Genomic DNA, 21,565 nt, shown 5'->3' on the forward strand with positions numbered 1-21,565 from the left:
CCAAACATCAATGAAAGCCACCCAGTTTGACTTTCTTTGGGAATGTGACGGGTAGACACTTGCATTCATAAACAATAGACATTGGAACATCCAATAAACTATGGGGAACAATGGTAATCCCCTCATGCAACCAAGCCATCCAAAAGTCCTTGCATTGAGTTATCCTTCTTCCATGCCTTGTTGGCTAATTGACTATATGACGCCATTGCCTCTCATTGTTAACCCATGACACCAACTGGGGCTATACGAGACGTCTAACTCCCTATAGCCAACAGAGAGGTCAGAGTGTTACCCCTTGTTAGTTAATATTGCGCTTGACATAACGAGCATGCTATCCAAATGTCCTTGGCACAATTCCTTAGCAAGCAAATACACTCAACTCACAAAACACAAATTTTGCATCGACAAGGGGCAATCTTGTATTCCCCTTCCAGTCTTATGTCGACTAGCATTCAGATGCACAAGCAACATTCCAAAATATGAAGCATGTATGACTGCTTTTAAAGGAAGCCATCATCTTGGGCATGAAGAAGATGTGGGTTTTTGTTAACTCGTAACTCATTGTCAATCAAGCAATCAATGACTGGAAGACTAATGATGAGAAGTTTGTCTCGTATCAAATCTACTTAGAAAATATGATTGAGGAATTCAATGAGATCAACTTTATGTATGTGTCTCCCTCGAAGAACCAATTTGTCCATGCTCTTGCCACTATCACTTCCATGATAGAGATTCCAAGAGGCGCTGCACAGTCGGTTAAGAAGACTTGACATTCTACCTAGAGATCGAGGAAGTCAAAGTGCCTCGTAAAAATCACTCGTGGTACATAGACATCAAGCAATATCCCGATCTTATTCCGAAGATCAAACACCTTTGAATTTTTAAACCATTTAACGTTTAACTATAGAGTATACAATCATCGATGGTATCCTTTACAAATGGCCTTCCATCATATTCTATTGCGATGTGTGGATAAAACAAAGTATACAATCATCAATAGACAAGTACTTATTAAATGTAGTTGCAACATATATTAACTCTAATCAAACCTTTTAATTTGTGCAAAACCTTGTCTCTAACATACCCTTTGAAGATCAATTTGTTTGAGCAACCCTATTCTCCGATTAATGGTCACATGTTTAAGTAAAAAAGTAAACTTTATTGGAACTGGTAAAACTATTTCAATCAAAAGCGGATCACAAAGTAATTAACCATTTGTATGATCCTTCTATAGAAAGAACAAAAGGTATGTTGTTGCCATTTTGAAACAATTAAGGATCACAAAAGTAATATCTAATCTCAATGATTCACAATAAAGATAAAGGATATTGGAATAAGAAAATGTCATTTTCAATTATCTCTGTAACTAGATTAGAATGAGAAAGGAAAATAGATTTTAGATGAGATAAACAAAAGAAGTTAGAGACGGCTCAAGAAATGCCTATGGATTTCTTTTTCAGCTCTTTGATAATTATCCAACTTGAGTTATGAGTATGAATGAAAATTCTTTTTTCTTTTTAGAAGGATTTAGGAAAAACAATAAATTCAAATCATAATCTAATTGATGATTTTATGGATCCATTTGCCACTATATATATAAATTAGAATCATTCTTTTTTGAGTTGTACGAGGAGAAATCTCCTATAGGTTTATAGGGGGCATTGTTCATCAATATCCATCTCAATGAGCTATCTTTTAAGAAAAGAACATATAATTTATTTTTTTTAGTCCAGTAATTTGATAGCCCCATAATCAAATAAGCACGAGTTCTGGTTCATGGTATGCCTGAATTGGTACCTATAATTTGGACTGATTAATTTGAGTAATTCCATTTCAGATTTTATTACTTGGGCTGAACGTGTTGCACCACCCACAGTACTATGACTCACTCGACTCTTTTATCAGTTGAACAAGTCACCTGAGTTACTCGAAAACTCAGTCAGACCGTACCAAGTGTGGTTTACTTTTAACTTCCACCAAATCTACACCTATTTTGATTTGGTGGGCTTAAAAAATGAGCAAACTGGGGTGACGCCTGAGTTGACTTGGCTGTGAATTGGCCAACCTTACTTTTAAATCGTGACTGACCCTTCAACATAGGAGTGAATTCATTACACTAGTGGCCAGCTGCCCCCTGGATTCCTCTTCATGTGTGGTCTGCATATAAAAATGAGTCTTAGGTAGAGACCGGGCAAGAAGGGTTTTACGAGCCCACCCCCAACAACAGGACAACATGAAAATAGTAATTCTGCCCCGTAGGCTTATCTTTTGACTTCAGCATTAAAAAAAAGGACGACAGCTCAAGTAAAGGCCGCAGTACTCCATGACCTGGAAGTGCCCAATGCAGTTTGGCTGGTGACCTCAGCTATGTGTGCTCCACCATGTTGTATGCGTTTTATGCATGCCGCCCATCAATTTTCTGGCTCATTTTAGGGCATGAGCCCAGAAATGAGGCAAATCCAACTCTTTGTTAGACCACACTACCAGAAGCATATTAAATGAGGCAAATCCAACTCTTTGTTAGACCACACTACCAGAAGCATATTAAATGTCTACCATTGAAAACTTTTTAAGGATTAGAAGTTTTAACTCTTTGTTAGACCACACTACCAGAAGCATATTAAATGTCTACCATTGAAAACTTTCTAAGGATTAGAAGTTTTAACTCTTTGTTAGACCACGCTACCAGAAGCATATTAAATGTCTACCATTGAAAACTTTTTAAGGATTAGAAGTTTTGGATCATGTTGATATTATTATTATTTTTTCACTTTGCCAGGGCCTGTGTGACCTAATCAAAAGAGTGGAGGTCAAATGAGAATTTGGATGATCTGATTGCCACACGCAAGAACTTTTTGTTTTCCTACATTATAATTGGTCCAAGTTATCACTACATTGTAGCACTACTTCATTAAATACAATTTGTGATAATGTAGCTCACTCATATTGCGACAAATAAAAAATCTTGTTTATGCCAAGCAAGAGACTTCGACTCATTAAATATATATTACAGTAGTGGGAATTAGAAAGTTTTTAAGCCTGGATATTCAGGGTCCACCCATGTTTTGTATCTGCTTTATTTTGAGGCTCACTCAGAATGGATGAACAGCATGGATAAAACATGTACATCGTGGTGGGCCCAGAGATTTGACACGTCGCTAGCCAAACCGTGTCCGGAAGGGCCGGCCACGAAGGAGCTCTCTGGACCTCTCTGCCTGCCTCTGCCTGCGTGTGATCTGCACCCACAATAACGCCAATTCACTCATTATATGGGTCACAAATATGATTCGAGCCGGCTGCTGTCGATTGTTTTTCGGTTTTTCGTTTTTCGTTTTTATTTTTATTTTTAATGGCTCGCACGGCTGGTTTCTCGATTGGGTGATATTCGAGGTGGGGCCTAACCTTCCAAACGGTTTGGATGTTGTGCATACATGAGCCCTGCACTGGACACGTTAAAACGACTCGCTTTTATCCATCATTCAAAATCCAAGCTCTCCTCTTCGTCTCCGCCCTCTCATCCTTCGTCTGCTCATCTCTCAATTCCTCTCCCTATCGAACTCTCAGGGAAAATGATGCCAGCTGGACTTGGGATGTGGGCTTTCTTTCTTCTCGCCATCTATTCCACCACCGTCTCTAACGCCTCGCACATCACTTCCAGAGAAGCTGCTAGAAAGAAGATCATGGGCGAGAAAGTCCGGAAGATGTGAGTACAAAAATAATAAAGAAAGAGCGGAATTTGTTAGCAGCTTCTTCATGAATTTCATCCCCTCTCTCTGCCTCTCTCTTCTCTGAGCTCTCTTTTCTTCTGTGGTTTTTTTTTTTTCCCCCCTTTTTTCGGCCAAAGAGGATTTTGATGTTTTGCGGTTTTCAATTGGTAATTTCTCTTCTGGCTTATTCAGAGATTTTATTGATTCTGCTTATGGACAGATGCAAGGTGGAATTTTAGCCAAGCTAACTTAGAAACTAACTTAGATTTCATTTCAGCGAAGGAAATACTGAAGAACAATCTTGGAACTCGTATAATTCCAAGCTAATCCAACACTGAAACCTTTTGTAATCTGATCCAATTGGTTTATTTGTGGATCCAATGTGATGACATTGCTGACATGATTTTTTCCCCTTTTGTTAAACATCATATTCCACCGGTTATTTGCTCATGTCCAATCTTGTATGATCTTGGAATCCTTTGGGAAGGTGACTCAACATGCGTTAGGGCCCTTTTGGGTGCACTTCTTCAAAAGGGAATTTCCAGATTGCTTTTTCGGTGGACTCACCAAGATACTGTCTGATTGGTTTTTGACAAGTCAGTGTTTTAGCACCCATTTTTTCGAGCGTGAGATGAGAGGGGGGTTTGCAAAGTCCATTCAAATGCACATCATCAACTGCTACATGGATGATAACGGTATTTAGTCTTCAAACACCCCTTTGGATGGTGCGACCAAATGGGCCCTTAAAATGGTATTGGTACCAATATTGTATTATGCTGTTTAATGCTTGAACTAGAGCATTTTTATTGCACATTTGTAAAATCATAAAATGGTATCTCCATTATTTTGTATTCTTTATTTGACCTGGGGATGTGGATCCTCAGGTCTATTCTACATTTATTTATATCCCTGAACTAATGAGAATGTGCCCTCGAGTTCCTATAAACTCTTTTGTTAGCATGCTTCCGTCTTTTTTCATTTTGCTTCGGGGTTTGTTTAGAATTTGTTGAAGTCCCACCTTATGCTCGGACATATTTTTCTTGTGATTCCATAATGGAACAAAACATGCCTCTCTACCTTTTCCATGAAATCCCTCATTGGTGGAAGTGATGAACTTTTTAATTAGACTTTAGAAAATGGTCATCATATTTTCTGTGGTATAATCAGGTGATGAACTAGGGATTTTTCTTTTTGGTTTCCATTTTCACACGAAACATCCTACTCAAAGTTGTTGTCCTTAAAGGCTTTTGTGGTAGTTAATAAATCCTTTCCTCTTCAACGGATTAGGCTGTAGGCAATGTTTGAAGTATCAGTATCGCTACAAGTTTCATTGGCCAGGGATATGGAAACCAGTGTTTTAAATATCAACGATATCAGCCGATATATCCCACGATATATCTTGTATCCCACCTGCGTGATACGAAATGCACAAGTAGTGCCGATATATCCCACCTATTTGATCCAGTGAGCATTTCAATTTTCGATCCATGTTTTTGTTGTAAATCATGTTAAACTAGTGTTAAATGGTTACAAATCTATGATTCTTCATGTTTTCCATCAAAAATCATGGATTTGGAACTTCAATTTCGAGATTTGTGGGAGATGGGTCAAGTTGCGGAAAATTGAGAAAAATCAAAATTTCTCAATTTCTCACAAGTCAGTTGCAATCTTTGTATCCAAACACAAAATTAAACATATATTTAACATAATCTAGTGATTCTTCTTTTGCTTTTGAATGTATTACTTGTGTTTCCATGCATGTCTTCTTACGTTTATAAATTATATGAATAGACTTTGAATATACTTGCATCAGTTCAGTTGGAAAGCAAATATATTAGGACCCCATATAAAGGAAACCCCTATTAATTGTACTTTTTTTGTAATGTTTTGATTTCTAAGTGTGTATTGATGTCTTTTTCAACAATCCCTGAAGTTCCAGTGAAAAATTCGACCAATTTCCCAATGTTCCCATGTTTCCCAACAACAGCAATACATTACATGATACAACCGATATATCCCATGCGATAACCGATATTTATCCGTGTCCCAAGTGTGCGATACTTTACGCGATAACGATATTTAAAACATTGATGGAAACAATATTGATATCGCCAATAATATCGTCGATAATCGGAAATACAGGAAAGCATCGAGGAAACATGGAAAAACAATGGAATTTTTCAGTGAAACTTCAGAAGATGCTAAAATACACATATTTGTATATTTAGGAATTAAAAAAAATTGAAAAAAGAATGCATGCATAATTAGTTTCCATTTGATAGGGGCCTAAAGCATGTGCTATTGTAAGAAATTAATTCAACCATCCCATCCATCCCATCTATACATCCAACCATCCCATCCAACTATCCCACCCAACCATCCACCCAACCATCCATCGATATTCTAGAATATCAACAACACACTATATTTTGATGAGAAATCGTCGACAACTAGAAAGGAAACGAATTGTGGTCTTGATATCACCCATGTTATGATCAATGTTCGAGTTGTTGGTATCGCCACAAGTTTCGCTAGTTGTAGATAAATATATAATATAGTTATTGCTGATAATATCGCCGATAATCGGAAATGCGGGGAAAACAGGTGAAACATGGGGAAAACAGAGGAATTTTTCAATGAAACTTCAGGACATACCTAAATACACATATTTACATATTTAGGAATAAAAAAATTACAAAAAGAATCCATTACACAATAAGTTTTCATTTAATGGAGCCCAAAAAGCACGTGCTGCTGTAAGAAATCACTCTAGTAACCAAAATGAGTTTATTGTTGGTATCGCCACAAGTTTCGCTAGTCGTAGATAAAGATATAATATAGTTATTGCTGATAATATCGCCGATAATCGGAAATGCGGGGAAAACGGGCAAAACATGGGGAAAACGGTGGAATTTTTCAATGAAACTTCAGGACATGCCTAAATACACATTTACATATTTAGGAATAAAAAAATTACAAAAAGAATCCATTACACAATAAGTTTTCATTTAATGGAGCCCAAAAAGCACGTGCTGCTGTAAGAAATCACTCTAGTAACCAAAATGAGTTTATACACATGCAACTAGTATACAATAGTTATTATCTGAGTATGAGATTGGTGGACATTTATTGGATAGTTAAGATGAATAAATCCAACGGTCCTAGTTTCATAAAAAAGCATCTATGAAATGGGATGGTTTTAACAATCTGTCATTGGGGTAGTGACGTAGCTAGAGAGGGTTGCTCATTCCATTCAACTATTTCTTAATAAATATATGTCACATGTACAATTTTGAGGGCCCGCCCATGAAGAGTTACATGTAGCCGGAGTATAATAAAATTCCTATTTTAAATCTCTCTGTTTGCAAATAAGGGTAAATAGGTCTTCTTGCCCTCACATCCTGTACGTGGGATCCACCATGAAGATTGTGAGAAATCCACTCCGTCCATTTGTTTATCTAGTTCATGTTAGGGCTTGAGCATAAAAATTAGACAAATCCAAAGCTCAAGTGGACCTATTTACCCTTATTTGCAAACAGAGAGATTTAAAATAAGAGTTTTATTATACTCCGGCTACATGTAACTCCTCGAAATTGTAGGAAAAAGTGGGTAAGAAAATGCCTACCGTTGAAACCTCCCTAGGGTCCATTGTGATGTTTATATCCCATCCAGACCGTTTGTAGGGTCATTCCTATTGAGACGAATTGAAAACACAATAATACTAGCCCCAGCAAAAGGACCAAAAACTTTTGTAGCCCCAAGAATGTTTCAATGGTGGATGCTTAATCCACACAGATTCATGTCATGCAGCCCACTTGAGCTTTGGATCTGCCTGATTTTTGGGCTCATGCCCTAACATGCTATGAAAAATGGATGAATGGAGTGGATTTCTCACAAACATTATAGTGGGGCCCACCGACTGGTTGCACATAAGGTCGGACACTGGTAACAAGGAGCGAGGCTTGGCTGATACATGGAACCAATGATTTGGGAGGTTGAGAGTTGAGATAGGGAACCAATGTGTGTGGGACCTTGATTATAGGGCCCACCTCGATGTTTGCATTGTATATCCACACCTGTTTTGCCACCTTATTTTAGAGGATTGTCCCAAAAATTAAGCAGATCTAAAATTTCAGGTGGACATGGACCACTCCACTTGAAACAGTGGTCATTGACTATCAAAAACCTTTTGTGGGCCACAAAATATTGGATCAAGCTGATAATTGATTTTTTCCCCCCCTTTCATCCAAGACTGTATGAACTTATCAACAGGTTGGATGGTCAATAAACATTATGGTGGACCCTAAGAAGTTTTGAATGGTGGCCGTTCAACGGCCACTGTTTCTTCTGGTGTGGTCCACTTGAGATTTGTATTTGCTTCATTTTTTAGACCATTCCCTAAAATAAGCTATAAAAACAGATGGATAGCGTGGATATGCAATGCATACATTGAGGTGGGCCCTATAGAGTCCCACCTGCTAAGTAGGTTTTGCGGTCGTAAGGAGGCACCAGAGGAGATTAGGTGTGGGTAGGCTTGAGCCAAGACAGTGCCACACTTATGGTGGGGCCCACCTTGATGTATTTATTGTATATCCATGTCGTCCACCCATTTTTACAATTCATTTTAGGGCTTGACCCCAAAACTAAAGCAGATTCAAATCTTAGCTTGACCATCACATAAGAAACAGTTGTAATTGACCATTAAAACCTTCTCATGGGTCACAAAAGTTTTGGATCAACTTGATATTTGTACTTTTCCCTTCATCCAGGTTTATGTGATCTTATCAACAACTTGGATGACAAATAAGCATTACGGAAACATTACAGTGGGCCATAGGAAGTTTTTAATGGTGGAGCTTCAACCACCACTCTTTGTTAGAATGTAGTCCACCTAAGATTTCGATCTGCTCCTTTTTTTGGATATGCCTTATAATGACATGGAAAAACCTATGGACGGCATGGATTTACACTAAATACATCAAGGTGGGCCCACAGTGGGGGCCACACTGTCTTTAGTAAAGTTGCACTCGCACTGAATCCACTCCTTAAAGCGAGAGAGAGCTTTCATTTTTACGAAAGTCTCTCGTCTTCTCTAGAAAACGTGCAACGATAATGTGATTTTGATAGTTTTTTTTTTTTTTTTTTTGTGAAAAATCCGAAAATCTCTCTAGAAATTTATCCAATTTTTCAAATCTGAACCAAAATCCCCGTAATTCTCGCTGAAATCGGGTTCCCTTTCAAATCTATTATCTTTGAAGAAAAGAAAAGGTTTTTTTTTTTTTTTTAAAGGTTTTTCTTATCGCCGAAAATTCGACGTTCTCGACAACGATTGGCCCACCAAATCCAGCTAAAAGCCACTTCCGCAAATCTTGAGAAAAAATAGGTAAGAGAATTTTTCTGTAATTTTTTTAATATTTATTTTGAATCTTTGTAATGGTAGGAAGAAAATTTCGACGTCAACTATTTTTTTCTTCAATAAAATCGAAAATATCGCCAAAATATCGACAATATTTTGTATAGAGACAAAAAATTGGTGTCTCGGTGTTGCCAGTGCAGTGGCACAGATATTATTGGCGATAATTCAATAATATTGCTGATAATTTAAACACTGGTTACGATAACGATAATATCGCGATATTATCGATATTAATATCAACAAATTGAACACTACATAAAAGTCCATGAGACCATAAAAAATAATTGAAATGGGTTTTTTGTTTTTTAATAAACATATTTTTGGTGATATTGATACATCGATGATATTATCGAAATTTCGCTAATACGCTAGCGATACAAGCGACACCTGGAATTTACAAAATCGAAAATATTGGTGAAATATTAGTGATATTGATACATTGGAATACAAGCGACGCCTGGAATTTACACAATAAAAAATATTGGCGATACTTAGCAATAGCTGGAATTTTTTATACTACTGGTGTTATCGGTATCGCTTTATCGCTACTAGTGTTATCTGTATCTTCGGGCTGTAGATACGGATAATATTAGGGATATTTTGATAATATTAGGGAGATTTCGAACGATGGGTGTAGGAATACTAGTGGATTGATGTGGTAAGGTAGCATGGCGACTAAGATTTATGTCGTGTTGAACTTCTCACATTGGTTCATTTGGGAACTCATTAGGAGTAGGATCTTGAAGATAGATTGATTATCTGATGATATTTTCTTTGTCCTCGTTGCTCATTGCTTTTCCCACTACAGCGTGAAGCAAATCATCTTGTCTTCTTCAACAGATGGTTGCTTTTTTGTTACTTTCATTACTTGTCTTCTTCAAGCCTCGACTTCTTACTGTCTCTTAACTGCTTTAAGGTGGCAATCCTCCCATCTTTTTGGAATGTATTGTGATTTGTGTTCCATTTGATTGAAGAATGGCACCAATCCATAACTTGATCAACAATCACTGTGTTGATCAACGGTGGGCTCTTTACATGGGTAACGTGTGATGCATGCATAGGTTGAGTGTAAGATCTCTTAGCAGCAGTAATGAAGAAGAAGAAAGAGAGGAGAAGAAGGAAGATAGGTGAGCGAAAGAGATGAGAAACGGTGGCAAGGGGAGAGGCTTTGCTTGGACGCAAAACCTAATCTCTTGCTTATTATATAGCTTGCAATACGTGTGCAAAAAGTGTATCATGATTGATCCCTTTTAACGTGGGTTGGGCTTAGTATACAAAACCTATTCAACTGCTTTCAACAACTTATTCATCTTTGCGCAAAACTTATTCAACACTCTCCCTCAAGTTGGAGCATATACATCTATCATGCCCAACTTTTTACAAATATTTAAACCCTGTAAGTGCTCCAAAGCATTGTGGAAGATATCTGCCAGTTGCTCGTTAGTCAGAACATGTTTTGTGACAACTTTCTTAGATACAATCTTCTCTCTAATGAAAATGACAATTTGCCTCTATGTGCTTTGTACATTCATGAAAGATAGGATTGTTGGCTATGCTTGACGTTGCTTGATTGTTACAGTAGAGAGTCATAGGTTCTCCATTAAAGAGTCAGAGTTCCTAGAGGAGAGATCTTACCCATAGCAGGTCACAAACAACATATCCCATAGCATGATACTCGGCTTCTGCACTTGATCTGGCAACCACAGTCCGCTTCTTGCTTCTCCAATTTACTAGATTTTCTCTGACTAAGGTACAACATCCAAATGTGGACATTCTATCTAACACAAAGCCTATTCAATTGGCGTTTGCATAGGACTCAACTTTGAGATGTCCATGGGATTTGTAGAGAAGGCCATGACCTGGAGCATTCATCAAATACCAAAGGATACGTACATATGACAACATCCCAGTGTTGAACTTTTGGTTGATGCATAAAGGGGCTTACCACTCCAACAACATATGAGATGCCAGGGTGAGTGATAGTTAGATAGTTAAGTCTGCCAACTTGTCTCCTGTCCTATACCTCTTTGGGTCTTCAAATAGTTCTCTTTAATCATCAGTTATTTTTTTGATTGGATCCATTGGGATATCACAAGGCTTGCACCCCAACAATCTCGTTTCTTCCAACAGGTCCAACACCTACTTCTCTGAGACAACGTTTTTCCAATTGTGGATTTGGTCACCTTGATTCCTAGAAAACGCCTTAGAAGACTAAGGTATTTAGTCTAAAATTTTTCTTTGGCATGGTGCTTTATTTTTGATATGCCAACCTTATCATCATTCATGCTAATTAGATCGTCTACATCGACAACTAAAACCACCATGCCTCTGGATGTTTGCTTCACAAACACAGAGTGATCCAAATGACACCTGCGAAATCCAAAAGCTATCAATATGTGACTAAACTTCTCAAACCATGCTCTGGGAGATTGCTTGAGTCCGTAGATCGTCTTCTTGAGTTTACACACTTTTCCTTTACCCCCTTGAGCAACAAACCCAAAAGGTTGCTCCATGTACACTTCCTCAGTCAAGTCACTATTAAGAAATGCATTTTTAAGTTTAATCGATAGAGAGGCCGTGATTTGTTTGCTGCCATAGAAAGTAAACTCGGACAAAATTTAGTTTGGCTATTGGAGAAGAGGTCTCCTCATAATCTAGTCCGGTAGTTTTGTTGTAGCCTTTAGTAACCATCCGTGCTTTGAGAAGCATTCAATGGAGGGGGGCATTAGGCATTTAATTGTGTATACCCTCCTACAACCAACTATTTACTTTCCAGGAGGGAGAGATACCAATGTCCATGTTCTAGTTCGATGCATCGTGAACATCTCTTCCTCCATGGGTTTCCACCACCTAGGATGTGCTAGTGCATCATGGTATGTGGTGGGAATAACCTCACATGAAAGGGCTAAAATAAAGGCTTTGGAAGTAGGAGTCAAACGATAGTAAGAAACAAAGTTGGAGGGAGGATGAAAGGTACAATCAATACCTTTTTGGAGAGCAATTGGTAAATTGATATCTGATCAACAAGCCTCAATAAAAGAGGATGTCGGTGGTATGTGAGTGGAGTGTCTCTTCCTCGTCACATTGAGGCATTGGAACAGGATTAGTAGTTGGAGAGAGTGGGCTCCCAATGGTTTTGGAGTTGGAAGGAGCAATGTTGTTAAATGCGACCACATATTCGCATATGCGAATTCCCATATGCATATCGCATATGCTAAATGTGCGAGGATATGCGAGCGCATATGCGAAGTATGTGTTTGCATACAACATATGTGATCACACATTTGCCAATCGTTGGCACATTATTTTATTTATTTATTTTGCAAAAAAATGAACTATAGTAAGTAGTGTACTTTGTAACTGTAAGTTGTGTAACTATATTGTTGAATGTGACTTAGTGTTAGGGTAACTAAGTTGTGACTTATAACTTGTAAGTAGTGTTAGTGGTATAGTGTATAAATAATAAACGTTAAGATGTAACTTCAAAATTGTATTTGCACAATAAATAGGTTATTTGATTGTTTTGTTACTTAACTATATCGTTGAATGTTGAATTTGACGTACTTCATTCATTTTTTAACAAGTCAAAAACTAATTTTATATATGTAAAATTAGTATATTAGTTATTTATTAACTTAGGGATGTTTCTCCTAAGTTCTTATATTTTCCTACGTTTTTTTTTTCAAAATTTCCCCTTATTTTTTGTTTTTTTAATTTTAAAAAATAAAAAAATATGCGACCGCATATGCGATTGTGCGATCACATATGTGCACAGGCATATGTGACTGCACAAAACCGCATATGCGGTTTGACAACATTGCGAAGGAGATCATTGGACATTAATTTCTCACGAGAAAGTTCAGAATAATAAGGTGTATTTTCGAAGAAAGTAACAGCTACACTGGTTTAGAGGCGGCTGGGCGACTAGTAGTCGGATCATAGCACTTGTAGGTTTTCATTAGCGCTGCAACATAGCGTGTAGCGTATGCTACGTAGTGTAGCATAGTGAAAACGCTATGTAGCGTATGCAAGTAGCGTAATTCCCTAGTAGCATAAGCTACAGGGTATGTAGCGTATGCTACAGTGCATGTAGTGTACGCTACATGTAGCTTGGATAGCGTAAGCTACCTGAAATCTCATTTTTAAAGTGTTTTTTCTATGCTAGTTTAACACCTATTTTAAAATGGTGATGACTTTTACCTATGACACATGACACTACATTAAACTAATCTGGACCATCCAAATTGTGGTCTATACCATGAATTTTTGATGTTTCAATAAATAAAAAAGAAGTCATACTTATGGATGTCTAAAGGTGAAGAGAGAGAGAGAGAGAGAGAGAGAGAGAGAGAGAGAGAGAGAGAGAGAGAGAGATTTTGTATGGAAATAAGTGGTTGATGATCCAAATTCGTTGTCAAGAACTCATAGAAATTATGCATTTTGTAAATTTTATCATATGTTCTATTATTTTAATTAAAAAGATTAAGGATTGTGTAGCTTATGCTATATGCTATAGAGGGCCAAACGCCATGCTATACGCTACACACTATTTAAAACACTGACTTTTACCCCTTTTGTGTCCGAGAATAGCCAAGAAAAACACATTCAGTTGCTTGTGCGTCTGGTTTGTCGAATCATGGATAATTTTTCTAGACAAATGCAGTGCAGCCAAACACATGAATAGGCAAGGAAAATAGTGGGTCAATGTTAATTGGACAGAGAATGGAGTTTGGCCATGAAGAACATTTGAGGGCTGCCTAATAATTAAATAACAGGCAGTAAGGACTATGTAACTCCAAAAGCATTTTGGAACATGCATGTAGGTCAAGAGAGATTGTGCTACCTCAAGAAGGTGGTGATTTTTTCTTTCTGCTACACCATTATGTTGGGGCGTGTAGGTGCACGAGGTTTGATGGGTAATGCCAGCTGAGGCCAAACACTCATGGGATGGTTTAGATAAGTACTTTAAAGCATTATCAGTTCATAGACATTAAATTTCTATTTGAAATTGAGTTTTAACCTCAGTATGAAATTTTTTAAACATGTTAAACACCTTTGCTCCATCATCCATCATAAAAACCCATGTCATACAGGAAAAATCACCAATAAAAAGTAACGAAGTTCCGAAGTTATGCAAACTTGGGACCTTAATAGGACCTTACATATCAGAGTGAACGAGAGAGAATGGTGTGTAGAACGACGACTGATAAGTCTAGGCATATAATTAGAGTGATAATGTTTCGCTAATTGACATGCTTCACAGTCTAAGGTAGTAACATGTGACAAATTAGGTACTACTAGAGGCCACCCAACTCGCACCCCCCACTAATCATTGCCTTTGTGTTGAGGTCCTGAAACACGCAAGGTGAGGGATAAATGGTTATGGAATAGTTCAAATGTTTAGTCAATGGACTCACAGTGAGTAAACTAAGAGGGAATTTGGGGACAGCAGATGGTAAGGACATGTTTTTGCTTGGAGTGATTACTCTTTTCCCAATGACAGTGGATAGGGAGCCATTGGTAAGAGAAACTGGAGGATACTGAATAGATTCATCAACTGATGTAAAGAGAGATATATTACCTGTCATGTGATCGGTGACCCTTGAATTAATCACTCAAGGTGATGAACCATAGGATGCGGTTAGAGCATTACCTGAATTTGTGAAAAAGGTGGTAGAGGAAGGTAGAGACTCAGTAGTTGTAGTTCTTCTTAGAAGCTTTTCTAGATCAGTATGAGAAATCACCACTAAGTCTGTAGTGCCTGCTGGACTGTCATGTATAAGGTTGGGCCCTAGCTTTGTGAAGTAAATTCCAGCATTTTCTGATGGTTCTTTTACAGTAGACACAGAAGCAAGGCTGCTGGCTTTGTCCACTAGACTGGAAATCCGTAATTTCCAGTCACAGATTGGAGAATTTATGGCCTTAGTAAACAATGGTAATCAATGGATCCGCAGTGCAGCAATAAGATCTGTAAGTTCATCAAACCATGCAGCAAACAACGTATACTGGAGCAATACAATCTGCAGTGTAATAATAGCCAACAAAAAGGAGAGGGTAGCAGCAATACCATCAGTCTTTCAAGTGGGGCTTATGAACAATAACCAAAGTGCCGATCACAATGTGCTGATCAATACCGTCTCTCAATTTTCTGATCACAGCAATAATAATAGCCACCGAGCCAATAGTAAGAGTGAATCTCAACTAGAGATGAAATGTGCCACAGCCTGGATGATCAGTGTCAGCAATGAGCCATAGTCCGGAAAGGGTGAACAGTGGTGGATTAATGGCAGTAACACTGGTCACGCTGGGCCAGATGATTAACGCTGGGCTACCTCAGCAATGAACAACAGTAACAGCAACAACCCGGACAGTCACGTAGTGATCAACGATCACCACAATGGCCTTAAATGAAAGGCCCACAACAACCTACTGATCACCGATTACTTGATCAGATGATCCAAACAGCAGCAGCAACCTACTGATCAACAGCAGCGGCTATCAATCTCAACACAATCACGATCACAATGACCAGGGACAACGCACCAACATAGGGTGTGTGGACAGCGATCGCTATGACAGTTTCAGAAGCAGATTGACACAAACAGCAGTGGCAAATTGATCAGAAACAATTAGAAGAAGATTGGCATAGAGGATGATGCTGATCACAGTGTCTGTTCGAGGCGAATGTTGCACAGATGCAACAGTAGTAGCATCTCCAACAGCCGATCAGCAGAAATAGCAATCAGTAGCAGAAGCAACTGGCCACACCATGAAGCAGCAGCAGCAGTGATCTTGGAAGAGATCCCAACCAGATCTGGATGTAGCAGCGATCTTGGAAGAGATCTCAATCATATCTGTTTCGACAACCCAATTGGTCGTAACAACTTACACAATCAAATCAATGGAGAGCAGATTTTCTTCTTCACCATTAAATGATCATATCTGGTCCTTGTTTCGCTCTGATACCATGAAGAATGGCACCATAACCCGATCAGCAGTCCACCATGCTGATCAACGGTGGGCCCTTTATATGGGTAGCATGTAATGCTACCCATATTATTGAAATATCACCGATATTATCCCTATCCATATTATTGAAATATCGCCGATATTATCCCTATCTCCAGCTTGATGACACCAATAACACTGGTAGTGATATCGATAAGAGTGGTAGTCTCAAAAATTCCAAGTACCAACAATTTATCACTAAGTATCACCAATGTATCGATATCGCCAAAAATATATTTATTAAAAAACTTTCCATTTCATTTTTAAAATTTTTATGGGCGCATGGTTATATGCATTGCTCAAATTGTCGATGATAATATCAATCATATCGCAATATTATCATTATCGCAGCATGGGAAATGTTGAGACCACAATATTTCGTTTCCTTTCCAGTTATCGATGATTTCTCTGTGAAATATCGTGTTCTTGATATTGTGAAATATCGATTGATATTTGGATGAAAGGTTGGATAGATGGGATGGTTGGACTGATTTCTTATGACAACACATGCTTTTAAGCCGCCATTAAATGAAAACTTGTTATGCATGCATTTTTTTTTGCAATTTTTTATTATTATTCCTAAATATGCAAATACGCGTATTTTAATATCTCCTGAAGTTTCACTGAAAAAATCCATCATTTTCCTCATATTTCCCCTCATTTCTGGTTCTTGACGATATTATCAACGATATCGGTATTGTTTCCGTATCCCCAGCCAGCGAAACTTATAGTGACACCGATACTTTGAACACTGCCCGAGTGTAAGATCTCTCAGCAGCAGCAATGAAGAAGAAGAAAGAAGGAAGAGAAGGGAGATAGCTGAGAGAGATGAGAAACGGTGGTGAGAGGAGAGGCTTTGCTTGGATGCAAAACGCTTGGATGCAAAACCCTAACCTCTTGCTAATTATATAGCTTGCATTACATGAACAAAACATGTATCATGTTGGACCCTTTTAATGTGGGCTGTGTCCAATATACAAAACCTATTCAACTGCTTTCATCAACTTATTCATCTATGTGCAGAGCTTATTAAACAATGTCATGTATCATGTTGCAATTCTATTTCTAGGTATGGCATGCGTCTCTCCGTATGGAATCTTCAAATTCTATAATGATAAAAAAGTTCACCAAACTATGGGCATTGATGAGAAACCTGTTATCTGATTCGTTGATGTGATCTTATATGTTCATGGATGCCTTCTGTTTTTCAAGTTAATTTTTAAGAGATTTTATGCTAGTTCCTGGAAAAATAAGCTATAAAATCGGAGGTTTACCAAGCAGTATATTTCCAAAATAAGAGCTTATTTTTTTTTAGAATAAGCAAATAAGCTCTTATTAGTAGAGATGCCAAACGGCCCCTAAGTTTGTCTACCATCTCTTTCAAAACAATTTTTTTTTGGGTTATATTGTAGTCAGGAGTCACATGCATACGTACCCTCTAAGAATGCATACTTTCCCTCTACTAAAGACTCGAGTAGGGAGATGTTTCTTTGAAGCCAGCCTTTTTCAATCCCATCCATTGTGAATTGCAAAAGTTCATCTATGCATTTATCATTTTTCTAAATAAGTTTGTGAATAGTCTGCTGGAAGTCTGGAACACATGCTCTTGAAGCTTCTCCTTCATAACCTCCTACAACCAGATTGATGGCCGACTCAATCATTTCATGATTCTTGCGAGCATTGACATCAAATGAGGTGTTTTTGTTGATCATTTGGGAGCACTCTCCTTTTCCAAGACTTCTAGCTCTGTTCCCTTGTTAGAACTTGAGGTGATTCACTATGCCAAATCTGTCATTCATTTTCTTATTTGAAGAGTTGAGTGGCCTTGGTTTGTCCGATCTTTTTCTCACTTGTTCTGTAGGCCTTCTACTTTGAGGGCTTCTCTGATATCAAAATCATTCTTGGAGGGAGGGAAATTGCCTATTGTTTGGCTTGCCAAGTGAAGGAGGCACTCGGGTTTTTTTTTTTCTTTGTTCTTTTTCTTGCCATTTTGAAGCCATGCTTGTTGTTTTATGGAGGAAGATAACAGCAGAGCCAGATATGTTCATTTTTAGCTTTCTTTTTAATGTAGATTGTGATCTGACCAACCCCAAATTGCTTACAGAAAAAAGGAAAAAAATAAAAAGAGGAGTCTCCATTCTGTGTCTTAATTAATTATTCTCCGACCACTGAGGGACCCAAGATCATGGTGGCCTGGCCTGATGTACATGTACTCCATGTTGGTGCTCATGGGATGCTACTGTTTGTAAATGGTACCAAAGTCAACTCCATTTCCAAATTGCATTGCTTTTAGTCATTCAGTAGACTCCTAGTCTCTCTCTCTCTCTCTCTCTCTCTCTCTCTTGTTTTTATTTTTGGATTTGGATATGAGTTCCTAGGTTAGAAGGAGATCGTGATATGATTCAAGGGCAGTAAGGTGTAGTATCCTACGGTCTCGGGAAAGTGCATGTCAGTAGTATCAGTAGTGGTCTTTTGTACCATCTCTTTGTTTAATTAAGAGCAGTGGATCTCTTTCTTTATAATTCTGTCCTTTCTATTCCTTTTCAGGTTTTACCATGCATATGACAACTACATCACTCATGCATTTCCGGTCAGTAGCAGCTCCATAACTATCTTGCTGTGTTTTTCAATGAGAAATGCTGATTGGCACGCTCCTTTTGATATTAGTTCACATCAGGATACATATGCACATGATATATCCACAAGCTCACCATATATGGGAAATGGCCCAAAAATCAAGCTGGTTGGAAGATCCTAACACTCGATACTAGGAAAAAAAATGATCCCCACCCTCTTTTTGATCCCTGTCTCAGTGTAGTGCTGAGGATTGTCCGATCTGCCCGATTTATGGCTCCCGGCTCTTATATTGTGGGACCACTGGATTAGCCATCTGAATCTTGTAAACATGTAGCACATGTCCCCGTGGTATATATTTGCTAAAATGAATGCAATGAGTTCTGTAAATAGCACCACTTCTCGAATTTCTTGTTCTTGTGTGTTGGGTTAATTGTTGATTCTACTGCCGTGCAGCATGATGAGTTAAAGCCCCTTACAAAGACTTACACTGACTCTCTTAGTGAGCTCGGAAATCTGAAGGTGTTCTTTTGACAACTTATCTAGCACCTGCTGATGAAGTGAAATGATATAGTTAAGAAAAAGAAACAAAAAGATTTTGATGTTTTGATCATCTGCCTGTTTTCTCATTTTCAGCTTGAACACTTACCCCAGAACTATAATGGATCAGCCTTGACACTTATTGAGTCATTGTCAAGGTACACCATCCCTCAAGGGAAATCTCAGAATGTTAAGTTCTGGATGAATTTCTATGCACTTTGTTTCTTAGATCAATCTCAGTTCAACTACATTCATTTTTCTTAAATGTTTCGACAAAAACATGTTTGGTTTTAAATGAGTTCTAGTGACAAGCTTCAATGTTGCTTTAATAATATGCTTCATTAGTAACCGCTAAAGATTCTCATTTCTTTGTACCAATGTCATTTTGTGCAATTCTGGACACTGCTTATGTAGTTATACCTACTGCCTGCATATGTTCAAACGTGAACTTAGGTGCTCCAGTTGAAGGTTGAACATGCATATCAGAAAAACATGTCTTCGACGGGACATATTGCTAGTGCCTCCCCCTGGTTCAAAATATCAGTTTCTTTGTCAACCTGTAGTTTTTTGAAAGATAATGAAATTTATTGAAGAACCCACTGGATGACAGGAAAATAATACAAAGTAAAAACGAATTCGAAACAAAGATAAAAGATCAACAACTTTCAATGCATGAACGTAAAGGGGCCCAGTCCAAAACAAGACCCTTGATTTTGTGCATGACCTCTTCCACCATGAAGCTTTCAGTACAAAAGCATCAATTATACATTCCCTCCATATGTACCATAAGGAAGCCATAATAAAGAGCCTCCACATGGCCTTTCCAATCTTCCCAACGCCTCCCCCGTGCCAAGCCCACAACAAGTCGACAACCGTCTCCAGCATCAGCCAATGGTATGAAGAAGCACCAAAACAGACTCCCACGGTTTGTGGGCGAACGGAAAATGAATGAATAGGTGATCGATCGACTACGTGTTCTTCATGCATTAAGGGCAAATATTTGGAAGGATCAAGGATCTCCTTTGAAGATTATCCACTATGAGAACTCTCTTTCTCCCAACTAACCAAATAAATGCTGCTACTCTTGGATGGGCACCGTAAAACCACTGAAGGAAAGGGTGAGAAGGGCTGGAGTAACAAGGAATATCGATGATCAAACCATACTACGAGCAAACCAAAAATCAACCCGAGCTACGAGCGGACCATATCATCGAGTCAAGGAGCCGAGGATCAGGAATCACGTTCTTCAGACATTCTAAAAGTGCAGCAAAGTTCAATATCTCATCTTCCACCATGTTCCTACGACAAGGAGGACTCCACACAACTGCCCCGCTGTTAAAGAGGTAACAATCGGCAACCGAAATGAACTGGTTTGGAGCGTGAAGAGCCAATATGGGAAATAGATCCTAGAGTTTCTAGTCTCCGCACCAAATATTAATCCAAAAATGAATGTGACGACCATCTCCGAGGGCAAAAGCCACCCCTCTACGAAATACGTGTTCAATCGACACAATGAGCTTCCAAATACCCAAGGTGCTGTATAAGGAAGATCTCTTCACATACCACCCTCCCTCTTGATAGTCGTACTTGGATGTTATAATCTCCCTCCGCAGTCTCCCAAATTATGAACCAAATATCCACAACCATTTTCCAAGGCGAGCAAGATTTATGAACTCCCAACTTTTTTTACCTGGCCCCTTCTTCATCAATTGGCTTGCAAACTTCCTCCCATCTAAGCAAGTGAAATTTCCTGTAATTGGAGGCTCCCTTCCAGAGAAAGCCCCTTCTCATCTTTTCAAGTTTCGTTAAAACCGCCTTTAGACATTTGAACAAAAACATGAAGTAAATTGGCATATTGGCAAAGGAAATTTTTATGAGAAGAATCATCACTCGATAATCTATTAAAGTGAAGATTATCCAGTTTTGGCCTATTCCACATGTGCCTCGACAACAATTCCTCGAAAAAATTAATAATGAAATCACAAATCTTTTTTATTTCCACAATCTTCTACAACTCTCACCATCAACGTCAAGGTTGCCAATCCTATTGCTACGTGTCGGAGCGCTCACTATACCATGGAAGAAATGAGTATTTTTCCCCCTTTCTTAAACCAAGCTGCTCTAGATCTTTAATGCTACTTGATTTCTTCCTCTTTAGAACTATTAATATAATGCCCAAGTAAAATAGATCTCCTCTCTATCTTCTTTCGAAAGACATCCGACTTCTTCCAATTATTCGAAATCGTGAATTTGCATGGCCAAATTGTTGAACTCAGCCTCTCGGGTCCCAAGCATCTCCTTCTTCCAATTCTTGATCTTT

The 21,565-nt window shown here is 38.3% G+C and overlaps 1 protein-coding gene across 5 annotated transcripts in view; it reads left to right on the top strand.

Annotated features, from left to right (window-relative positions):
* The first annotated feature begins 3,416 nt into the window (after positions 1-3,416).
* LOC131258340 (alpha-mannosidase I MNS5) overlaps positions 3,417-21,565 on the top strand; it is a 173,891-nt gene continuing 155,742 nt past the window's right edge. For 4 of the 5 annotated variants that reach the window (XR_009178064.1, XM_058259594.1, XM_058259593.1 and 1 more), the window contains exons 1-4: positions 3,417-3,703; positions 18,679-18,721; positions 19,162-19,227; positions 19,342-19,403. Coding sequence is in view for 4 of the 5 variants with exons in the window: in XM_058259594.1 (XP_058115577.1) it covers positions 3,432-3,703; positions 18,679-18,721; positions 19,162-19,227; positions 19,342-19,403 (443 nt within the window). In the remaining variant the exon portion in view is untranslated. The remainder of the gene's footprint in view (positions 3,704-18,678; positions 18,722-19,161; positions 19,228-19,341; positions 19,404-21,565) is intronic. The other variant, XM_058259597.1, reaches the window with a different exon arrangement.

This window comes from Magnolia sinica, chromosome 10, assembly GCF_029962835.1.
Source record: "Magnolia sinica isolate HGM2019 chromosome 10, MsV1, whole genome shotgun sequence".
NCBI lineage: Eukaryota > Viridiplantae > Streptophyta > Magnoliopsida > Magnoliales > Magnoliaceae > Magnolia > Magnolia sinica.